Below are 20,414 nucleotides of genomic sequence, written 5' to 3'. Positions count from 1 at the left end.
CACTCAGTGCAACAAAATATGCAAAATTTTTTGATAAAGTGATTTCCAATATCCAGGAAGTGTAAAACGATAAAAAAAGGAAAAAATTTTCACCTGCTTTTAAATGTTAAACTTACCAAAGGCCTGATTGTCCATACCTTATCTTCAGTTGACTTGTTGCGAGGTTTTCATAGAAAGGAAAAACTTCATACATCAGCAGATCTTCATCCACCCTTGCAAAGAGAACAGGCCTCAAATTACGGTTCCCCATTCCCACCATCAAAACCTTTAAAGCAGAAAGAAAAAAAGATTTCTTAACTACAAAAATTTGGACATGAAAATGTATTGGTGAAACATAAAGTAAAAATATTAAGTACGTACAATACATCAGTGAAACATAAAGTAAAATATCAAGTACATAAAATACAAAATAAATCATACAATCTACATAAAGGTAAAGCACTAGAAGAACAGATAAATAAAATGTTAACAATTTAACAAACATCAGGCTTACAGACACACTAGATAAAAGTAAATAAGAAAAAATATTATAAGATACAAAGAACACAATGTAGGACCTAGCAGTGGCTTAAAGTATTTGATAAGCTCACTTCATCACTCACCACCTTCAGAGCATATTACCATCTTTATATAATCAGAAGGAGGGACAATGGGAGTAATAAGAGGCACAATGATGGACCCAAAATTCAGCAAAATGATACACTGACTGCATTAATTCTTTTGGTATGCCAGTACGGTGCCTACACTTATGGTCACCATCTAAACAGATAATAACTTTGATTCATATGAAAATAAAATTTAATTTTTTTATAAATCTGCATACATCATTTTAATGTATACCACAGGAAAAGTGTTCCACTGATCTCATTTTGATGCTATATTTACTTTTCTTTTTAATGCTATATTTGTTGTCACTGTTTCTTGATACTCTGACAACTTCATTTATGTGTTCCATGTTTTTATTCTTCTGATTAGGTCTTCTTTAATCTCCTTTCTATCACTCACAATTAAATCAGCCTACAGCAATTTGTGTTGTGTAAAGCATGCTTCACCAATTATTCAGCCTACCATATTCTTTCTTCCTTGTTTTCCAAACCATTTTCTGTAGATTAAACTCAATCATGAGTTGCCCTTTCTTCTATTAACTCTGATCTTGTGAGCTGTTTTGAAGTTAAATCCTGTAACTTGAATTCAATATCTCTTATACACAGCTGTTACCCATTTCTTTGGCTGCTCTTCCATCCAATTGGTTTGATTATTTTTCGTGAAAATTGAATTGATCATCACACTTATATCAATATTTTCGGTGTTAGTATATCTAACTTGCCTTGGAGAGATTATATTGTTCAGATTCCTAAATCTACCCCTAAACCTCATTGCACTGTTGAGAGGCCATAACATCCTTCAGAGAAGCAAGCTTTCAAGCACTGACAGAGTGCAGGCAGGGAAGAGGGTGAATATGTATACAACAATAATAGGAGAGAGATTTAAAGGCAGGTGGCAAGGGGAAAGAAGATGCATTGGGAGGAACTGAATCAGACTCAACAAGGTGGAGGGAAAAGAGAAAATATTCAGGCTAGCAAAGTGGCTACGGAAAGATGGAAAGATGTAAAAGGAACACAGATATCAAATGTGGAAATGGAGAAATTAGTTGTAAATAAAGGATATTTGAATGAATGAGGCAGTACCCGATTTACAGTGGGGGTTCTGTTCCCGGCCGAGTGCCGGTAACCGAAAACCACCAATAACCGAAAATCAGCAATAATAGTGCCGATAAACAGCTTAATGGCGTGGTTAACCAATGCTGATAAATGGCTTACTGGCACCGAAAATCGCTTACCAGTGGCAAAAATACAGTTAACAATGTCGCTATCCAAGCACCATAACACCGAAACGTCGTCAACCAATGCCGCCAATAAGCAGGGACTGCCAATATTTGAAAAATCTACATAAAGAAAATGACCAGGACACTGGCATAATTAAGGGACCAACCGAGAATATAACAGCTAAAGAGGTTATAAAGGGCCCTTGGACAGAAGACAGACAACACACCTTAGGACCATCTACAATAACAAGTGACTTAATAAACTCAGCATGAAAGCCAATCATCCATAAGTGTACTAGAATGCATGAAAACCTGATAGAGTAGTAAGAGAACCTTACAGTAACTGCATACAATGGTAAACTGGATGCACTGCTAAGGGGAAATTACAATGGAATAAGAATAATTCAGCATCTTATGAAATTCTGAAAAGGTACTGGAGGAAAGGCTGAGAAAAATGACTTAAACTGCCAATTATCATATTGGCTCTATGCAAGAAAGATCAACAACAGAAGCAATTTGTATAATGAGGACACTACAGGAAAAGTACCATGCAACAAAAGAGAGATTATACCACATATTTGTGGAACTTGAAAAGTCATTTGTCAGAGTACCAAGACTTATAATTAAATGGGCATTATGCAAGTGGCTGGTACTAAATAGACTTATTAAGCAAGAGATGACAGGGAAAGGTATATCAGAAGAATCTAAAAAAAGATGTGGTGTTCATCAAGGATCAGCACTGAGGCCTTTGTTGTTTATTAAAGAAATGAAAGAAACTACACAAGACTGCAAAAAACCAAGTGCTAGGAGGTGCTTAATGTCGACAGGTGCTAACAATATTATTTTAGGAAGTTCATAAGATAAAGAGTGAAATGGAGAGAAGAGCACTAAAAGTAAACATATATACCATACTAGGCTTATGGCAATTGGAAGACCACATTAAGACAAAGGGATTTGTGAAGAGATCTGGCATCTACAGGCTGGAAGAAAGACTGAGAAGTAAAAAATTGATATAGTTTGGGATGTGATGAGAGAGGTGTGGAACAGTTCATCCAAAAAGTATTACATATGGAATTAGAAAGATGAAGACCTGTCAGAAGATTGAGGAAAACATGGAGAAAGGGGATGGATGGGGAGTTGAGGCAGAAAAATCACGGACATTGAAAAGTGAAGAGAACTCATTTTACATGTCTAAGATTGCGTGGAACATGATGAGAAAGCATGAGAACAGTGGTAAGAAAAGCAGTAGACACAGCAGTAGCAGGACAAACACTGAAGGAATGTGCGACTCAATAAGCGTGAAGTTTGGCTAACAGAGCTCTATACCTAATTGTTAAATACCCTAGAAATACCAAAAGCAATGACCAATCATTCTTCAACATCCCATAGAGAAGACAACTGAATATCAGTGACATAGGAAACAAGGTCACCATGAAACAAATTAAGAGTAGTTTTAAAAACATTAGCAATAGTTGAAGTTTAATGCAAAGAGACTATAGTTGGAAGCTAGCTAGTTAAAAGAAAAATAGTTACATGGCTGCCATGGCAGGAAGGTAGTAGTCATAGAGTATTCAATTTAAAGTTAAAATTACCTCATGGATAACAGAATAGTTCTCAAGAACTGGTGTTGGAGGTGGAGGAAGAGTTGACGGGGGAAGTGGAGGTGGTGGAATAACCTGGCTACTGTCTATCAAAACTCTGTGTCCTGAAAAAAATGTTAATTTTGATTACAACTTATATTAACTCGGTACTTGTATTTAATACTGTACAACTATAAAACATGTTACCGTGTACAGACAGACTCTGACTTACACATACAGCTAGTTCTGCAGAAGAATATGTGTACCAGAATTAATAACTGTGTGAGCAGTAAATGCACTGACAAAGTAAATTACTCTACAGCACAACTATTACCTTCCTACTGTACTACACTTGTACTGTATATAATGCTGTACTGTACATAAAATCATAATTTTATCTTTCTACCATGACACATAGCATTGTAAAACAACAAAGTTCAAATTCAATGCTTAGACGTAACTCACCCATCCAGAAGTTCTTCACAGCATACGCAAGTCTAAAATCAGGCAATGTGTATATCTCCAAGCTTCCATCTTCACGGACACCAACCAACCAGAAAGTTGGTCGAACTTCCTTCTGCCATTTCCTCCACCTATTCAGTAATACTTGTAAGTGATCCTCAAGTTTTGTTTACAGTGACATTATAAAATAGGGTTTTAAGGTCACAGATGTCCTAATTGTAAATGCAAAGTTTAACCAAAAGAGGGGGTACTAAATACAGTGTGCCACTCATGGCACACTAGACAGTGTTATGGGTTCTTTGTAGCATACTTTCAGCTTCCAGCTGAAAGTATGCTACAAAGAACCCTTAGTTTATTACTTCAATTTTCACTTCTCATTAAGAATAAATACTAGGGTCAGACCTATGTCTAGAAATATGACTTGCAGATCTGGTTAGGTTACTTTAATTTAAAGGTCTGAAACAGCAGTACCTCACTAAAAAAAAAAAGACATTCATGTAATTTACAACAAGTGAAGATATCTATGAAGTTACAGAAAAACTATTACACACACTCAATGAACAAGTAAAGCATCAAAGAAAGAGGAAAAAAATGCTCACAGAATAAACCATCATAATGCTAGCAAAGATAAATTTTCCTTTACGGAAACCATCAACATACCATTTACACTCATGTAATGCTTGATCTCACGTATCGTGTGACCCCCAAATTTTCACCCTTAAAAAATGATTTTATCATGTATCTTGTGTATCATGAGAGTTCCTTTTTTTAAGAGACCAAATTATAATAGACTAATCTCTTTCCCTCCATCTCTTTATCTATCACATCTCCCTCCATCTCTTTATCTATCCCATCTTCTAGTTAAATAAGTTAAATAGGTAAAAGAAAATGAAAAAAGGATCGTTAATGTTATACTCGCTGCATAAACGCGTACAACCGTAAACAACTGAATGAGAAACACCTGTTTTGCTATGAACAACCGAATCAGATAACAACAGCTATTTTGCTTGCACTTCAACCACCATACAATAGTTAAAAATTACTGTAGTTATGTTACAAATAACGTTAAATAGAATAGGACTGATACATTTCTACATTATATCCTTATTCGCTATAGAGAAAAGATCAGCAAGGAAATATACTGGTAAATTTAAGCTGCAAGTTGTAACTGAAGCTGAGAAAATGTTCAAGCTGCTAAAGACTATAAATTATCATGTATCAGCAACATGGATGAAACTCAACCATAAATAAAATTGGAGAGAAACATATTTTAATCAAAACTACTGGGCGTGAAAGAACACATTTTACTGTTGTTTTCATGCTGATAAAAGAGAAATACATAAAGCTTGTATTATGATGAAATCAAGTGAAAGTAAACAAAAAAATCTTTTGATTTTTTACACAAAAAACATGCCACCAATGTCATTTATTAACAAAAAAAAATTACTAAATTTAGTTCACAACAAGACTTATTTAAGTCATACCTTGACTTACAAACAATTCGTAAAACGAAAAATAACCTTGTTCCATATAAAGTATCTAGAGATTCATTTACACTTGCTGAAAGCAAGAAAATCGCTCTGAATTGAGTTAAATACAGAGAAATAATCTTACCTCATAATCGCCCTCAGCTGATTTCCAAACCGAAACATTGATCGCTATGTTTGTATTTTATAATACAATAGTATTATGAGAATACATACAATATTATTGGATACAGTGAAGTAAAGCCTAACTTTTTAAAAGATCCATTGAAAAGATGCATATTCGTTATGTTTGTATTTTATAACACGATACTAATGTGTGAATATTACATACGCTAATTTTATATCTCGTGTATGATGTCACCCCGTTAAAATTAGTTTCAAAATTAGGTCTTCAAAAGTTGCATGATACGTGAGTATATACAATAAATGAGATAATACAGCAGAAGCTTACTAATTTACATAATACCCATTTGGAATTCTGGATAATTAAGGCAAAATTTGGGTTGGGGAAAGAAGAATGTCACCAAGGTGATGTCATGCACACCATCTTTTGCTTTAGAGCAGGAAAAGTGAGCCAACTGGTCCCAATCTCCAATTATATAAACTTTTAAATATCTGATGGTCTCTTAGCTCAGCTAGTCCTCAATATTTTTGGAGCTGGATATGTGAGTCAACTGGTCACAATCTCCAATTATAAAATTTTTAAATACTCAGATGGTCTCATAGCTTAGCTAGTCCTTGATATATCTGGATACCATTTCCAATGAAAACCTTTAAATAAAAAGGAAAACCCATTGCCACATAAGTTCCAGTAGTGTGGTATACGTAATCCATATTAGATGCTAATAATATTTTCTGGGAATTTGTGAAAATATGAGCTTTAAAATTATCCTTGCTGCATAGGTATGGCAAGAGCTCTCTCTCTCTTTTGTAAAAACCCTCTCATTCCTTGACTCTTCTATGCAAACCAGAGTCATATGCAAATTGGGAAGAATGGAAAGACACGGAGTAAAATTAAGATACAGTATCTACATTCATGAATATAAAGGACTTCCCTTGACAGGTGAAATCTCCTTTTTTTTAAAAATCAAGTTTTTTTTAACAACTATTCAATATTCAACCTGTCCACCTTATACTAACTTGCAATTGTTCTATATGAAGGCAAATCTTTTCCTTTCAATATAGTGAACCTTGAAAAAGTTGATAAATATTCCAAAGAGCTAACTGACCATACCAATTTTGAAAATTTCAAAAGCTGACTTTATATTATTCAAAACAATAAAGTAAACAAACTTAAAAGAATAAAGTAAACAAACTTACCATTCATTTTGGTTCTTTTCTTGGGTGCCCAGTGGATTGTTGAATGTCTTTGGAGGGTCAAACACAGAACCTTCTGCATTTCCATATAACATTTCATCTTCATCATCCAGCTCTCTGAAATAAAAATGTTGTCATTACTAAACTCTGTTACCATACATGACAAATAAAAATTTAAGAATCCCTGGAAAAATGAGTCAATTCAAAGGTAACCTTGACAAAATAAACTTTCATGTTTTCATTTTAATACTAACAATTTCATTACCCATGTGCACTCGACTCCTTAAATCATACACTAACAAAATGTTAATTCAACTAACAAAACAAGTATAAATTTAAAAGAATACAACCAAATTCAAATAAAAATGTGGAAAAGGAAATAGCATACTTCCTACATACATATAGGCCTGAATAAAGCAAATAGAATTTCTTATGTGAAGAGGTTGATGGATGTCAACCAAATGTTCTTGTCTAGTCCCACTGTTAAAGAAAAAGGCAGGGAAGTCAAAGACCTACCCTGTGAAAGAGGAAGACTACTGGAATACATTAAGGGAAGAGGGAAGGCTACTTAGATATAGTAAGGGAAGAGTAACGGAGGAAAATTATAAAGCTTTTTGAAAAGGGGAAATCAATAAGTCACACACTGAAGAAATTCTGTCTGCTTATTCTTTCTCCTTCAATGTCAAAAAGTCCCTCTTTTTCCTTCCTTGTTTCTAAACAATATTTTTGTTTACTAAACAATACTTTTATTTCACAATAACAAATCAAGATAACTAGCCCATATTCATGGCCTTCATAGCCATCAGACACTCCACTCTTAATTCAAAAGAAACTCACCTGCTGGCCTACAGCACCAGCTAAGAGCTTCAGTGTTGTGCTTGCCTAGCCTGTTTGCAACAAGGATTTTATTTTCCTAGACTTTTAGGTTTACTGTTTTGCCAAATTTAATAATTCATTTGTTTTCTTTATTACCATAACCATTATTCATCTAAACTCTTAGCTTTTCTTTCCGCAGTATAGAAAACTTTTGACAACATTCCAGGCATGGCTCTTTTATTGCTTAATAAGTGAGGTTTGTCTTTCCTTTTTTGTCTTCCAAGACAGTACTCAGACACTAGTGTTGTAAGTACTTTTTCTAATTATTTTAAGAGGAAAATACTACTTTTTAATAGCTAGCATAATATTTTCCAGTTTTTTCCTGATGCCAGTAATTGAAACAGTTGAGTAATATCTAAGTTATGGGCAATATTTTAATAATTTTCCAAAATTACCTATACATATGCAGTAATCTCTTGATTATTTGGATTCGCCTTATCCAGACCTCGATATTATGTGACACAACTGGATCAGGGGCCAAAGATATATAAAATATATAGATTTTATAAAAATTGAAAACACCACTCTCCGATGGTTGGCAACGTTGTGTGGCCTAAGGAAATGTTGGTGACACTGCTTACACTCATAAAGAGGCTAAGAAAGGGTTTGGGGGTGTGGGAGGCCTGGAAAAGTTTCTAGGGTGGGGGAGGGGACTTTAACGTAAGTCAGCAGTAAACTAAAATTTTTAAGAGCATAAGAATGGAGTAAATTTGTAAGAGAAAAGCAAGAGTACAAGCTACAAAAAAGAAAAAAGATTCTTCATATTAGTTAAAAGGTAGTAAGAAGAGATCAAGAATATAGATAAATAACATGCGTTGTATGTTGGAAAGAAGATTCTTCGTAATAGCTAAAAGGGAGCAAGAAGAGATCAAGAATATTTGATAAATAACATGACTGAGTGTTGGAATGAAGATTCTCCCTAATTGTTGAAAGGGGGCAAAAAGAGATCAAGAATACTGGATAAACAGCATGCACTGAGTGTTGGATAATTTGTTCCACAAAGTTACAGACATCATTACTTTCCTTATTTGCATTAATGAAATGAGCAATGTACTGTATGCTAAAAAATGACGTTTTCATAATAAACCTAATATTGTAATACTTACCTGAACACCTGAATTCGCCCTTAATCCCATTAGCCTGAACAACTCTCAATTACCAGTCCCACTATTGGGAATTTTAACAGCCAGCATTACCAACGCTGCAAGTAAAACCTTATCACTTGAACAACCATAACAAACGGTTGGCAATGCTGACACAGGTGTGCGCCGACACTCCCACTTTCATCAATTGCTTTATTCAAGGTCAAAACTGATGTGGGGAAAGGAGGGTGGGAATCATTCAGGTGTTCAGGTATTACAATATTAGTTTTATTATGCGTTAAGTATACCTTAGTTTAACCAGACCACTGAGCTGGCCTGAAGGATTAGATTTATTTTACGTGGCTCAGAACTAATTGGTTACCTAGCAATGGGATCTACAGCTTATTGTTGAATCCGAACCACATTATAACGAGAAATGAATTTTTCTATCACCAGAAATAAATTTCTCTAATTCTTCATTGGCCAGTCAGAGAATCGAACACGGGCCCAGCAGAGTGCTAGCCGAGAACGATACCAACCCGTCCAATGAGGAACTAATGAAAACTTCATATTGCAATACACTCCCTGAACACCTAAATTTGCCTGATTAACAACATTTACAGGAGGAGGGATCAATTCTATTGCATGCCTTTTGACAAACACAGAAATGGTAGCTCACCAATCTGCTCTGCATAAAATATCTGTCTAGTCATACACTCACCATACCAATCAATACTTTCAGTGAAGAGACATGTTGGAGAGTACTTTGATCGGCAGTCAGGTCAGTACTCTTGGTCCGCTGACCTCCCATGTGGCTCTTCAGAACCTCTCAGGTATGGAGGAGAATGAGGCAGAGTGCAGAGCCGTTGTCCCTCTGGGAGAACCATCCAAGTTTGCAGCACACCCCTTTTCACAACCGCAGAGGTGGCAGCTCACTGATCTGCTCTGCATAGTATATCTATTTAGTTATACACTCACCTTATCAATCAATGCTTTTGGCGACGAGACATGCTGGAGAGTACTTTGATCACCCGTCAGGTCAGTACTGTCTCGGTCCGTCGACCTCCCATGTGGTTCTTCAGAACCTCTCATGTATCAGAGATGAACCTCTCAGAGCCTCTCATGGAGGAGGAATGAAGCCGTGTGACGAGCTGCTGATCCTCCGGATAAGGCCCGACGATCGACGAGTGAAGAAGTATCTCAGCGCCGACGAAATAGCCTAGCCTACTTGATCACCCCCTTGGACTCTCTTAGGGAAACTATCAAAGACTAAGGTACATAAAACGTACTAAACCTAAGTTCATATGATTATACTATCATTGTTGCCTAAGAATTCTAAAGACTAAAAGGAATTCTTCTATCTGGTTAGGCTAAGAATCTCCTCATTAAGTGAATACCACCTCAGCTAAATGAACGCACCCTAGATAATAGACTTCGCCGCTACATGTGGACTAAGAGATAAACCTCTGAACCTCCGCACTAAGCGAATACCACCTCAGCTAAATGAACGCACCCTAGATAGTAGACTTCGCCGCTACGCTCTATGAGGCGAATCAAACGTCTCTTAAGTAAAGGAAGTAAACACTGTGACGGACTTCCAAGTAGCTGCCTCCAGAATAGAAGGCACTGAGTAATTCCTTAGAAAGGAAGATGAAGTGGACTTACTCCAAATACTGTGCAGTTGGGGAAATACAGAGCTGAAGACGATGAAGAAGAACCCTGAGAAGCCTGGGAAATCACCTCCCTCCGAAAGTAACTAATCACATTCTTTGACAGCAGACGGGAAGGATTCTGTGGAGAGACAAGAAGTGTATGCGGAAGCGGACGTAGTTTCTCAACCTTTGATTAATAGACTTTAATGCTCACACCGGACACAAAGATATTTCCGCTGGATCGCCAGTAACGAACACTTGCAGATAAAGGACTTTAAACGAACGAGGCAGAGTTTTAACCTCCGACTCTGTCTTTGCCACAAATTCCACAAGACAGACAATACGTGTCATTTCTTGCATAGGAACCCAACCTAGAAACTGCCTGAAGCTCGCCCAACCCTCTAGCTGAAGCTAAAGCCGTAAGAAAAAGCAACTTCCTAGTCAGTGTCTTAACGTTATAGCTTCTGTGGTTCAAAGGCAGGGGAACACAAGAAAAATACTGAAGTACTTCCAACAAGTCCAATGGAGGGGCCCGAGTCAGCAAGACAGGACATTCAATCTTAAAAGAACGTAATAAATCATCGATTATCTTACTAGAGATTTCAGGAAAGCGGAAACTAACTGTACAGCTAACCGTTGAGCAGTAGTCAGCAATAGCCGAATACAAAAGACCCTTGACTTTCCGAAGGAATAAAAGAAAATCAGCTATTTTGGTTATGAAAGGTCTAGAGATGGAATGACCTTCCTTAGGACACTAACTTCTATACCTTGTCCAGCAAACCTGGTAAGGCTTACGGGTTTACTTTCTCAAGCTAAAAGAAAGCTTTCTAGACACAGCTTTAGGAAGTCCAGACTGTCTAGCGGCTCTCTCTACAGTTGCCCTACAACTAGGTGCAGCACGCGAAGGTTTGGATAATAATGGTGAAAATGCGGTCGTCTGAGAAGAAGTTTCGCATGTGTAGGGACATCGGAACTTCCGTAAGGAGCTCTAGGAGTTCCGGAAACCAAGCGTTTTATGGCGAGAAGGAAGCTATTAGAGTCATAGATGTCTTGACACTCTCCCACAATTTCCTTATTACCTGATGAATGAGACTAGATGGAGGAAAGGCATATACCTGCATGTGATTCCAATTTGTAACGTCACATCGGTGCCTATCAACATGGGGACCACCATTGGTGAGAAATAAACCAGAAGACGATGGTTTAATCACGTCGCGAATAAGTCCACAGTTGCTGGCCACTTCTGGAGAACCTGACATATTACTTCCAGAGCCAAAGTCCACTCTCCCCCCAAATACCTGACGGGAGCAACTTAGCGAATCAGCCAGTACGTTGAGACTCGCTGATATAAATTGGGGAAGAAGAGACATTTTTCATTCTTCGCACCCTCTCAGGACTCTCTGTGTTATAGCACTGAGTTCTGTTGAGCCTGTTCCCCTTCCCAAGTTCTTCAGATACGACACGGCAATTACGCTGTTGCTAAACATAGCCACTACTCTGTTGCGCACTAGGACTGAAAACAACTGAGGGCTTCCTTTACAACCTTGATTTCCCGAAGATTTATTGACTGCTCTCGTTCCTGAACCCCCCCAGAGGCCCGAGGCCTGGGTTTCCTCCAAGGTTGTTCCCAAACCTTGATCTGAGGCATCTGTGTACAGATGAACGTCGGGAAGAGGGGAGTCGATAGACCTTCCCGGTGTCAGATACACTTCTTCTAACCACCACAGACGATCCAACAAGCAAGAATTGCTCCCGACTATAAGTGCGTTCTCGTTGCGTAAGTCCCAGCGATTCCTGAGACATACCTGAAGAGAGTGCATCTGGAGGTGAGACCCTGGAATTAAAAGAGAGAGAGAGAGACATTCTCCCTAAGAGGCTTCTCCAAGCTGGTACCGGCCATTCCCTGCTGGACAGGAACCCTTCTACCTGCTGAAGGACCAACTGGACCCTCTCCAGGGTTGGGAAAACCCTCAAAGGAAGAGAGAGAATCCTCTTACCTGAATAGGTTAAAAATTCCATAAGAATTCCCTTGCTCTTACTAGCTCCTCTAGAGAGGAGGCATGGATCAACCAATCATCTAGATACCTCAACACTCTGTACCCTCGACGATGCAAAATTGCCGACACTGGAGACATGAGTTAGAAGCAACATGTTCGTCATACTGGCTACATCATCATCCTTGAATGAGAATTAGCTAAGTCTAAGGTGTTCTAAGCAATCCCTCTTATGAACATCCGGATACTGAGGGGGAAGATGACCAAGACAGAAATTTCGACTTTTCTGCTCCAAACGTCGTAGATGAAGCTATAGCATTCGCCTGGTGAGCCAGACCCCTCGAGATAAATTTATTAGGCTGCAAACAGCCACGGATCCGAAGGGACATAGCCGTCACTCTTTTAGAACCCCATTACTGTAAACTTGACAGCATCCAGAGAGACGAAGAAGTAACATACTCAAGCATGCGTCCGTAATCGTTACTGCTGGCAAGAGGACATTCTAATTCCGCCAAAATCTCCTACACCTCCGGATAAGAATCCTGTTCCTCAATGTCCAAACGGTCTAAGACCAACGAAGGAGGAGGCACTGAACGAAGCCCGGACAACGATGAAGAGTCAGTAAGCGGACCACCCTAACCAGAATGCTGAGCACCCACACCTAATCAGGTACCCGGAGCTGAATCCACAGTTGAACCCGCTGAGAAGAGAAGGCTGAACCGAGAAAAACCCGGAGCCGATTCCCCATTATTACCAAGGGGAAGATGAGTGAGAGTAGCCAAACCCACATTGCTAAACCCTGGGGGAGGATGCACAAACGAAACCGCTTGCGGAGGAACAGAAGAAGATGAAGAAGAAGGAGGGAGAATGAAAGAGGTAGAAGCTACCCTCAAAGTTACCGTCGCGGAAAATGCAGGCAATGAAAGACGTGGACTGCTCAAAGAAGGTACCGCAAGCCCTGCCAAAACCACGGAGCGCAAACCCAAACTGGAAGTGACAGGCAAACCCTGTGAAATACCTGATACTACCGGAACAGCCGCTTGAAGGGGAAGCAGGGGGTTGCGCATACCGGAAGGGATGGAACATGAAACGCCTGCGGCCAAATTCTACCGAAACTGCATTTTCACCTGTCCGGAAGCTCCTCCTACCAGAGAAGACTGCACTGAGGAAGGAAAGGCGGGTGGCAGGGGAATCACAGACGCATAAAAAAAGTTACCTGAGAGTAGGAAAGCCAAAGTCAAAGAAGGAAGGAAAATGGAAGATGCAGAAGCCACAGGAAAGACTGGAGCAGAAGAAGAAGAGGCTGAAGAGGAGACTGAAAAAGGGAGCAACAGAGAATGTGGGAGCAGGAGATGAAGCAACAGATAACCCAGAAGAAAACTTAGAACGAAAGGACAGAAGGTACACCGAATCTGGCCCTCCTCAACAATCCTGAAACATATCCAACATGAATTCTGGACACTACTGTGTCACATACTCTCTAATGTTAGAGAAACCATTTGAAAATAACCTCTCACCATAGGTCTGTACCCATCGAAAGACCCAGCAAATCCACCTTATATTCCACCACATCCAATTGCAGGTCCCCAAAACTACTTTTAGAAGCTGAAAGGACATACCAAAATCTGCCTTACTAGATGGAGGAGTAGAAAACACAGAGAAAGGGGAAACTACACTAGGAGATTCAGAAACAGTCGGAAGTGAGCTAGGAGCTAAAGCAGAAGGATTCTGCACAACTGGAACTGAAACACTGACTTGAGACTGAGCCAGACCGAAAAGAAGCGATGAAGGTGAAACTCTTGCCAGAGCACAAAAAACCACTCGAACCCGAAACTGGAACCCGTCCAGAAGAACGACTCGGCACCCATAATACCTTCTCCTCACTACCTAACCCAGACCTATCCTCCTTTATCACACCTATATCTTGATCCAGACTAACATTATCAACATTAAATTTATCAATACTACAAGGGGGTGGGGGGTGGAGTCCTTCACTGCCTGCTCTGCGCCGAGGGGGCCGGCAGACCCCACCCACTCGGAGGCTTGCGGTTCTGCCATTACCCTCAGCACCCATTATGGCTGGTTCTGGAACAGGCAGGGGAGCTGAAAAGAAAGAAGGATTAGACATCCTACAATCCTAACACTACTACCATCCCCATCTGAGAAATGTTGAAGAGGACTAGCTATTAAATTTTCCATACTACTTGCAATCCTATCCTCTATCTGTTTGACTATTTACGAACTCACTAAATCCATCAACTGATCTGTAGCAGAAGCCTGAGACACTTGAGGCAACGAGAAGCTGACCGACGTTTGCCGCCCTTACTAGTCAAAGACTTGCAATGACAAATGTAATCCTCCATCTCTTGTGCCTTCCAATCAGAACATTCATCGCAATGAGTCTGCACATCACACTTAACCTTCCTACATACCTGACAGAATGTCTATCGTGTCTCAAGGTACTCATCCGTCTCTTGCAGGAAAAAGAAGCTATAGTAGTAGAAGGTGAAAGAGTCCATGATGACCAATTGAGACCGGGAACCAGTGACTCCAATTCCAAAAGATGTTCCACATCGAAGATATCCAGAAAATCCAGGAGAAAAACTGGTAAATACAATCCAGGTCTTCACCAGAAGTCCAAAATACAAAGAGAAGTCGGGCAATAGGATTAAAACCTCGCACTGCAGAAGGAAACAACCTTCAAGCAGCGCAAACATAAAGCAATTGACGAAAGTGGGAGTGTCGGCGTTGCCAACCATTTGTTATGGTAGATCAAGTGACAAGATTTTACCTGCAGTGTCGGTAATGCTGGCTGTTAAAATTCCCAATAGTGGGATTGGTAATTGAGAGTTGTTCAGGCTAATGGGATTAAGAGCAATTCAGGTGTTCAGGGAGTGTACTGCAATACTAATTTTTCAATGAGTGTCACAAAGAAAAGTACTGTAATGCTTTCTACACCAGGCATACACTAATAATATGGGAAAATTAGGTTTCATGAAATACACAGAGTAAAAATATATGTGGTCAAGAGCATCGAATGTCAATATTTTGAGTACTTACTTCTTTATATCAGCATCAGATCGGTAAATTTTACGGTCTTTATTGCTGTCCTCTGGGTAATCATAGGTAAATAAGCCCGACACATCACAGTAGGCACATATAGTCTGCAGAGGAGATTTCTGAAAATAACAAAAAAATCAAACTTGTTACTTCATATTGGATGGATGAAAGACACAACAGCCCAGTCGAATTGCATACACAAGCTACATTCACTGATACATGTTAGCTTGAAAATAATGTGGTTGTAATTTGAGCTGTAATGCACAGATAAAATTTGAAATGGGAAATCAAGCACACAAACCAGAAGAGTCCAATGAGTGAACCAGACTGAAGAGGAAGCAGTAAATCAACTTGTATGAAAACTATGTCTAAATACACACCTCAAAACCATAAAACATAGCTTTTCTCTTACTCTATGGGTTGAATATCGGTAATAAAGCAAAGAGTTAAATTAATCATAACCCATGTGAGCAATTATATCACAGCAAGAATAAGCCTCTGAAAAAGCTGTAGTACAGGAGTTAATAAATGAAGGGAGCAGAGTCTCCAATTAGGGAGAGCAAATTCATCTGCAAACAACTTCCTTTCAGATATTTTTTATTCCTGCTTGTAGCCAAACACACCAGATACATTGCATTATTCAATAACTGTATTTACCTTTCTCAATTTCACCTTAATTTTGTAACCTCAAGAATTTATGATTAATGAAATATAGGAGGTCAAGCAAAGCACTGAGGCACTTACGGCCATTCAGCTCTTAAGACAGTGACAAGAAGGAGTTGGAGATGTTGGACAGCAAGATAAAAAGATCCAGAAAATAAAGGATATGATGTACAAGGACTTAAAGGTGGAACTGAAGATAAAAAGATCCAGAAAATAAAGGATATGATGTACAAGGACTTAAAGGTGGAACTGAGAGAAAACCCCAAAGTTGCACTAGGAACTAATAGTTAACAGAGGTTGGACATCACAACTGAAAAAGAAAGCAAGAATGGATGTAAAACAAAAGGCTACAAGGTGGTGCAGAAGGGCCAAGGGCTGCTTTACACACTTTTTTGTTATGCCTATAGTGCACCAAGTGAGGTACACTAAGGGCACTTCCCCTTACAGGGTCAATTAACAGGAAGAAAGGCAAACGAGAAAAAATATCTTTCTGACAAAGGGAGACAAGGATAAAATTATAGTGATGCTTACATTTGTATCAACTGGTTTGCTTGTGTACAGCTTCGGTGGACCATAACGACTGGTGATGAATGTGAAGATCATTAGAGTTCCGTCTTCTGCCAATACTGATAAATAGGGATCAGCTAGTGTGGCATAGACCAGTGGCCAGCCCACATCTACTGGGACATGCTGAATCTGGACTGTACCTTCAAGGAGACGTACACCACCACTTGTTACCTAAAATGTCAACAACAATTACAATATAAATTATTACACCAGTCTCCCAGTTTATCAGAATAAACAAAACACAACTCAAAATCTTGCCTTAACAGACAGAATTTGGGCTCAATAAGTGAAGTAAAATATTGTTTGAAATGCAGAATAAAATTTCTAAACATCTACATACTATACAAGAGGAAAAATTCAAATTAAATTACTCTGTTGTGCATAAAAATACTTTAAAAAATAAACATAACCAGTAGTATAATTTTAGATACACAAAATTATTTACTCTCCAACATGACAGGAGAACTTTATGACCTATAAAATTACTATAGCATAGTTTAAATACACAGTAATGTAAAAGTAATTAAAATTAACTGCACAGCCCCTTAATATACATCCAACTACTAAACAATCAGGTAATAAAAATCATTACCGTGAACACTTTTACACCAGCTCTTCCCTTTATGGGGTTAGACATGTAATGAGTTACATCTACTCAGCATCCTCCACCTTTCTTTGTCCTCTTACCTGCCTTTCAGGATGAGGCTGGGTTGACTTATGCCCTTCCTAGAGGAAAAATGAACTATTTCCAGGCTCTGGTCAGGCAGAAAACCTGCTGGTTCCCAATGGAGCAATCATCACATGAAGTAGTGTCATATCCCTGCATTCTACAAGTTGAAACCAACTTTGCCATTGGAAGGTCATAACCACAGTTAACTCATCATGATGTCCATGTTTGAAACAAAAGCTTCCTTAAGTGGGGAATGCAATAACCTTCACCTGTTCCTCATCAAGTCTTCACCAAAAGAACTTGATTCCCTGGTGAATCACCGCTTGTCCTCTGAAGGGGATATGTAGTGTCAAGAGTGACAGTGTCTCAAAACAATCAAAGGACCAGAAGAAGGACTCCTAGGTGGAGCACAAACTGTCAGACCCCAACCCAGGGTAATGCAGGATTGGTGAATTTCATGTGAAGAAGAGAATCTTCTCTTGCAAGATGACAAAAAAAAACCCTATAAGAGTGAGCCAAACATGACAACAAGGTGGAAATTTACAAGCCTCATCTGCAAGAAAAGTAATCATTGTAGGTCTAGCAGAGCTGGAGTCCTACAACAATGACCTGGTTGAGAGGGACTTCTACGACAATTAGAAAAGCAATGTCTAGAATCAAAACTGATCCTTAAAGAATGTGGCTGAGAGACCAAAAGCAACAAGGATCTACAAAAACTGAAGACAGTGCGCCATGTTGCAGAGTCTAACTACTCTCCTTTGATGGCTATTTCTTGTGGTGAAGAGCAACCTAGCCTCAATGTGTTCAACATTCTATAAGAGCAGATTGATGAACATCAGAAATGTTTGTTATGCCAGAGGGAAGCAAGAGAGGACTTGAGTCGCTGGAATGATGGTCTGGAAAAGGAATATCTTCAAGCCTTGGCATGAAAACAAGATCAGGTGGAGCCAAAGTCGCAAGAATAGCAGCATATGAGCTGAAGGCTTTCTACAGCAGCAGATGGAGAAGCAGTAGGAGACTCCTGTGATAGTTGCAACATATAGAGGAAAGAGACATTGGACACCACAGGTGAGTGAGAATCTCTTCCTGCATGGAGAAAACTGTACACTGATTCTCTAACAACTCAACCTTGGGAGACAATACAGCAAAAGTATGTATAAGTGGAGAAGGTGGTGGAAGTGTAGGCAGCAAGATTAGCAGCAGGAAGAAAGCAAGGGGAGAAGAAACCAACGAAACAGAATAAGTGGACTGGATATCCTTCCCTGGGGAGATAGTTCATGGAGCAATCATCATACATGCTTCAAAAGCAAGCAGTCATCTTTTGGGAAAAAACCCTCAGGAGCAGAAGAGACAGCAGTATGAGAAGAGGGGGACTTCTTTCTTCTCCTAAGCTGAGTGACTCCATGGCTCTGCAGAATAAGGAAGCATGGTGAGGGCTAGGACTAACCTACTCCTTGAGGGACAGATTTATACACCAACTACAGCATGTATTGCACATAAGTTGATTTATAGACCAACTACAGCATGTATTGCACATAAGTTGATATGAACATTGTTGACTTTATCTATACAGTGCTCCCCCAATTTTTTGGGAGGATAGGTTCTAGAACCCACCGAGGAAATGCAAAATCTGCTCTAAAAACGCTTATAACTGCCAAATACCCTGTACCCTTAAACTAAAATGCTTATAACTGTCCATTTTAAAAGTTCACTGCCTAATTAAGTAGTTCAAACAAAAAAATACCTTAAATTACCATACTAAAACAATTTTCTACAACTGTTACTCGTTACTCTTAGGTATATACGCCCCCTAAAATGCTTATAACAATGATTTACTAACTTTAAAATGTTAACATTAATGTAAAATATCTATAAAAAGTTTAATACAAATAAGTCTTTAATACATATTAAATAAATCTGTCTTACAGAACATCTGACAACTAATCAAGTTGCCCCTGTATACATAAGCAGAGCCATTTTCTCTCACAGTATTGAGGTCGTCCTGTTTTCTTTATATACAGGCAGTCCCCTGGTTATCGGCGGCCCCAGTTATCGGCGATCCAGTTTTACAGTACTTGTCTAGCGACGACGATAACTGGATTTTTGACACCGATTCCCGGTTATCGGCGCCGATCTCCGGCTATCGGCACTGATCCCTGGTTATCGGAGCCGATAACCAGGGATTGGCGCTATTATCGCCGATTTTCGGCTGTTGGCAATTTTCGGTTATCGTCACGCTGTCAGGAACAGAACCCCTGATAATAACCGGGGACTGCCTCCATTGGTAAAAACAATTAACATTATCACTAATTCACTTTTTTTTTTTAGAGCAACACTATTTATTCACTAATTTCAGTAATACCCCAAGCTTGAGCGATTCGAGTTGCACAAATTCACAAACACTCAAACTTTTCATTGGAACCTAATTAATTGTCATACACAAGTGTTTTGCAGACATGCGGACATTTGTGAACCCTGAGAAAAAGTGTTTAATTATTTATGTAATTTAAAAGTTTTCAAGCTTTTAGGTGTAAATTAAATAACATTAAATAATAATCCTCTATCTCTCTCTCTTACTGAGATGAGAGAATTTTGATGGTGCATGCATACATGTTTATTTGTTTTATATGATAAAATAAATAATTTATCTAATAACAACTACTAATTTTCAAATAATAATAATAATAATAATAATAATAATAATAATAATAATAATAATAATAATGTAATGACAAAATTATATGTATTTTGAACAAACAAATATTCCCTGATCTTTTGTGAGCTTGCTGAAGAGAAGCTCAGGGCAAAGCTGTCAAATGTCAAATTAATATGACAGGAAGGGGTAGTGTTGCAATAGCGGGTCAAAGGATTCCTATGTAATATATATATACAGGCAGTCCCTGGTTTACAACGGGTCCGGCTTACGACGTTCCGAGGTTACGACGCTTTTCAAATATATTCATCAGAAATTATTTCCCGGTTTACGATGCATGTTCCAGGGTTACGATGCATCATACGCCGATCCGATGGAAGAAATATGGCTCCAAAACGCCCGAATAATAAAAATCTGGAGGTTTATTTTGATGAAAAACTCAATAAAAATGCAGTTTACATTGTTTTCAAAAATACACCCAAAGCATTAAAAGTAAGGTTTTCTCAGGATTTTTGACGATTTTCAA

At 38.7% G+C, this 20,414-nt stretch overlaps 1 protein-coding gene across 1 annotated transcript in view; it reads right to left on the bottom strand.

The window, feature by feature from the left end:
• CPSF1 (cleavage and polyadenylation specificity factor subunit 1) overlaps window positions 1-20,414 on the bottom strand; it is an 89,919-nt gene that overhangs the window by 48,330 nt on the left and 21,175 nt on the right. Inside the window, exons 11-16 of the mRNA XM_067094115.1 lie at window positions 16,530-16,736; window positions 15,336-15,454; window positions 6,675-6,788; window positions 3,871-3,998; window positions 3,418-3,530; window positions 138-265 (exon numbers count right to left, since the gene is read on the bottom strand). Of these exons, the coding sequence (XP_066950216.1) occupies window positions 138-265; window positions 3,418-3,530; window positions 3,871-3,998; window positions 6,675-6,788; window positions 15,336-15,454; window positions 16,530-16,736 (809 nt within the window). The remainder of the gene's footprint in view (window positions 1-137; window positions 266-3,417; window positions 3,531-3,870; window positions 3,999-6,674; window positions 6,789-15,335; window positions 15,455-16,529; window positions 16,737-20,414) is intronic.

The sequence above is a fragment of the Macrobrachium rosenbergii genome, chromosome 4 (assembly GCF_040412425.1).
Source record: "Macrobrachium rosenbergii isolate ZJJX-2024 chromosome 4, ASM4041242v1, whole genome shotgun sequence".
Taxonomy (NCBI): domain Eukaryota; kingdom Metazoa; phylum Arthropoda; class Malacostraca; order Decapoda; family Palaemonidae; genus Macrobrachium; species Macrobrachium rosenbergii.
This window is presented reverse-complemented; position numbering and strand designations above follow the sequence as displayed.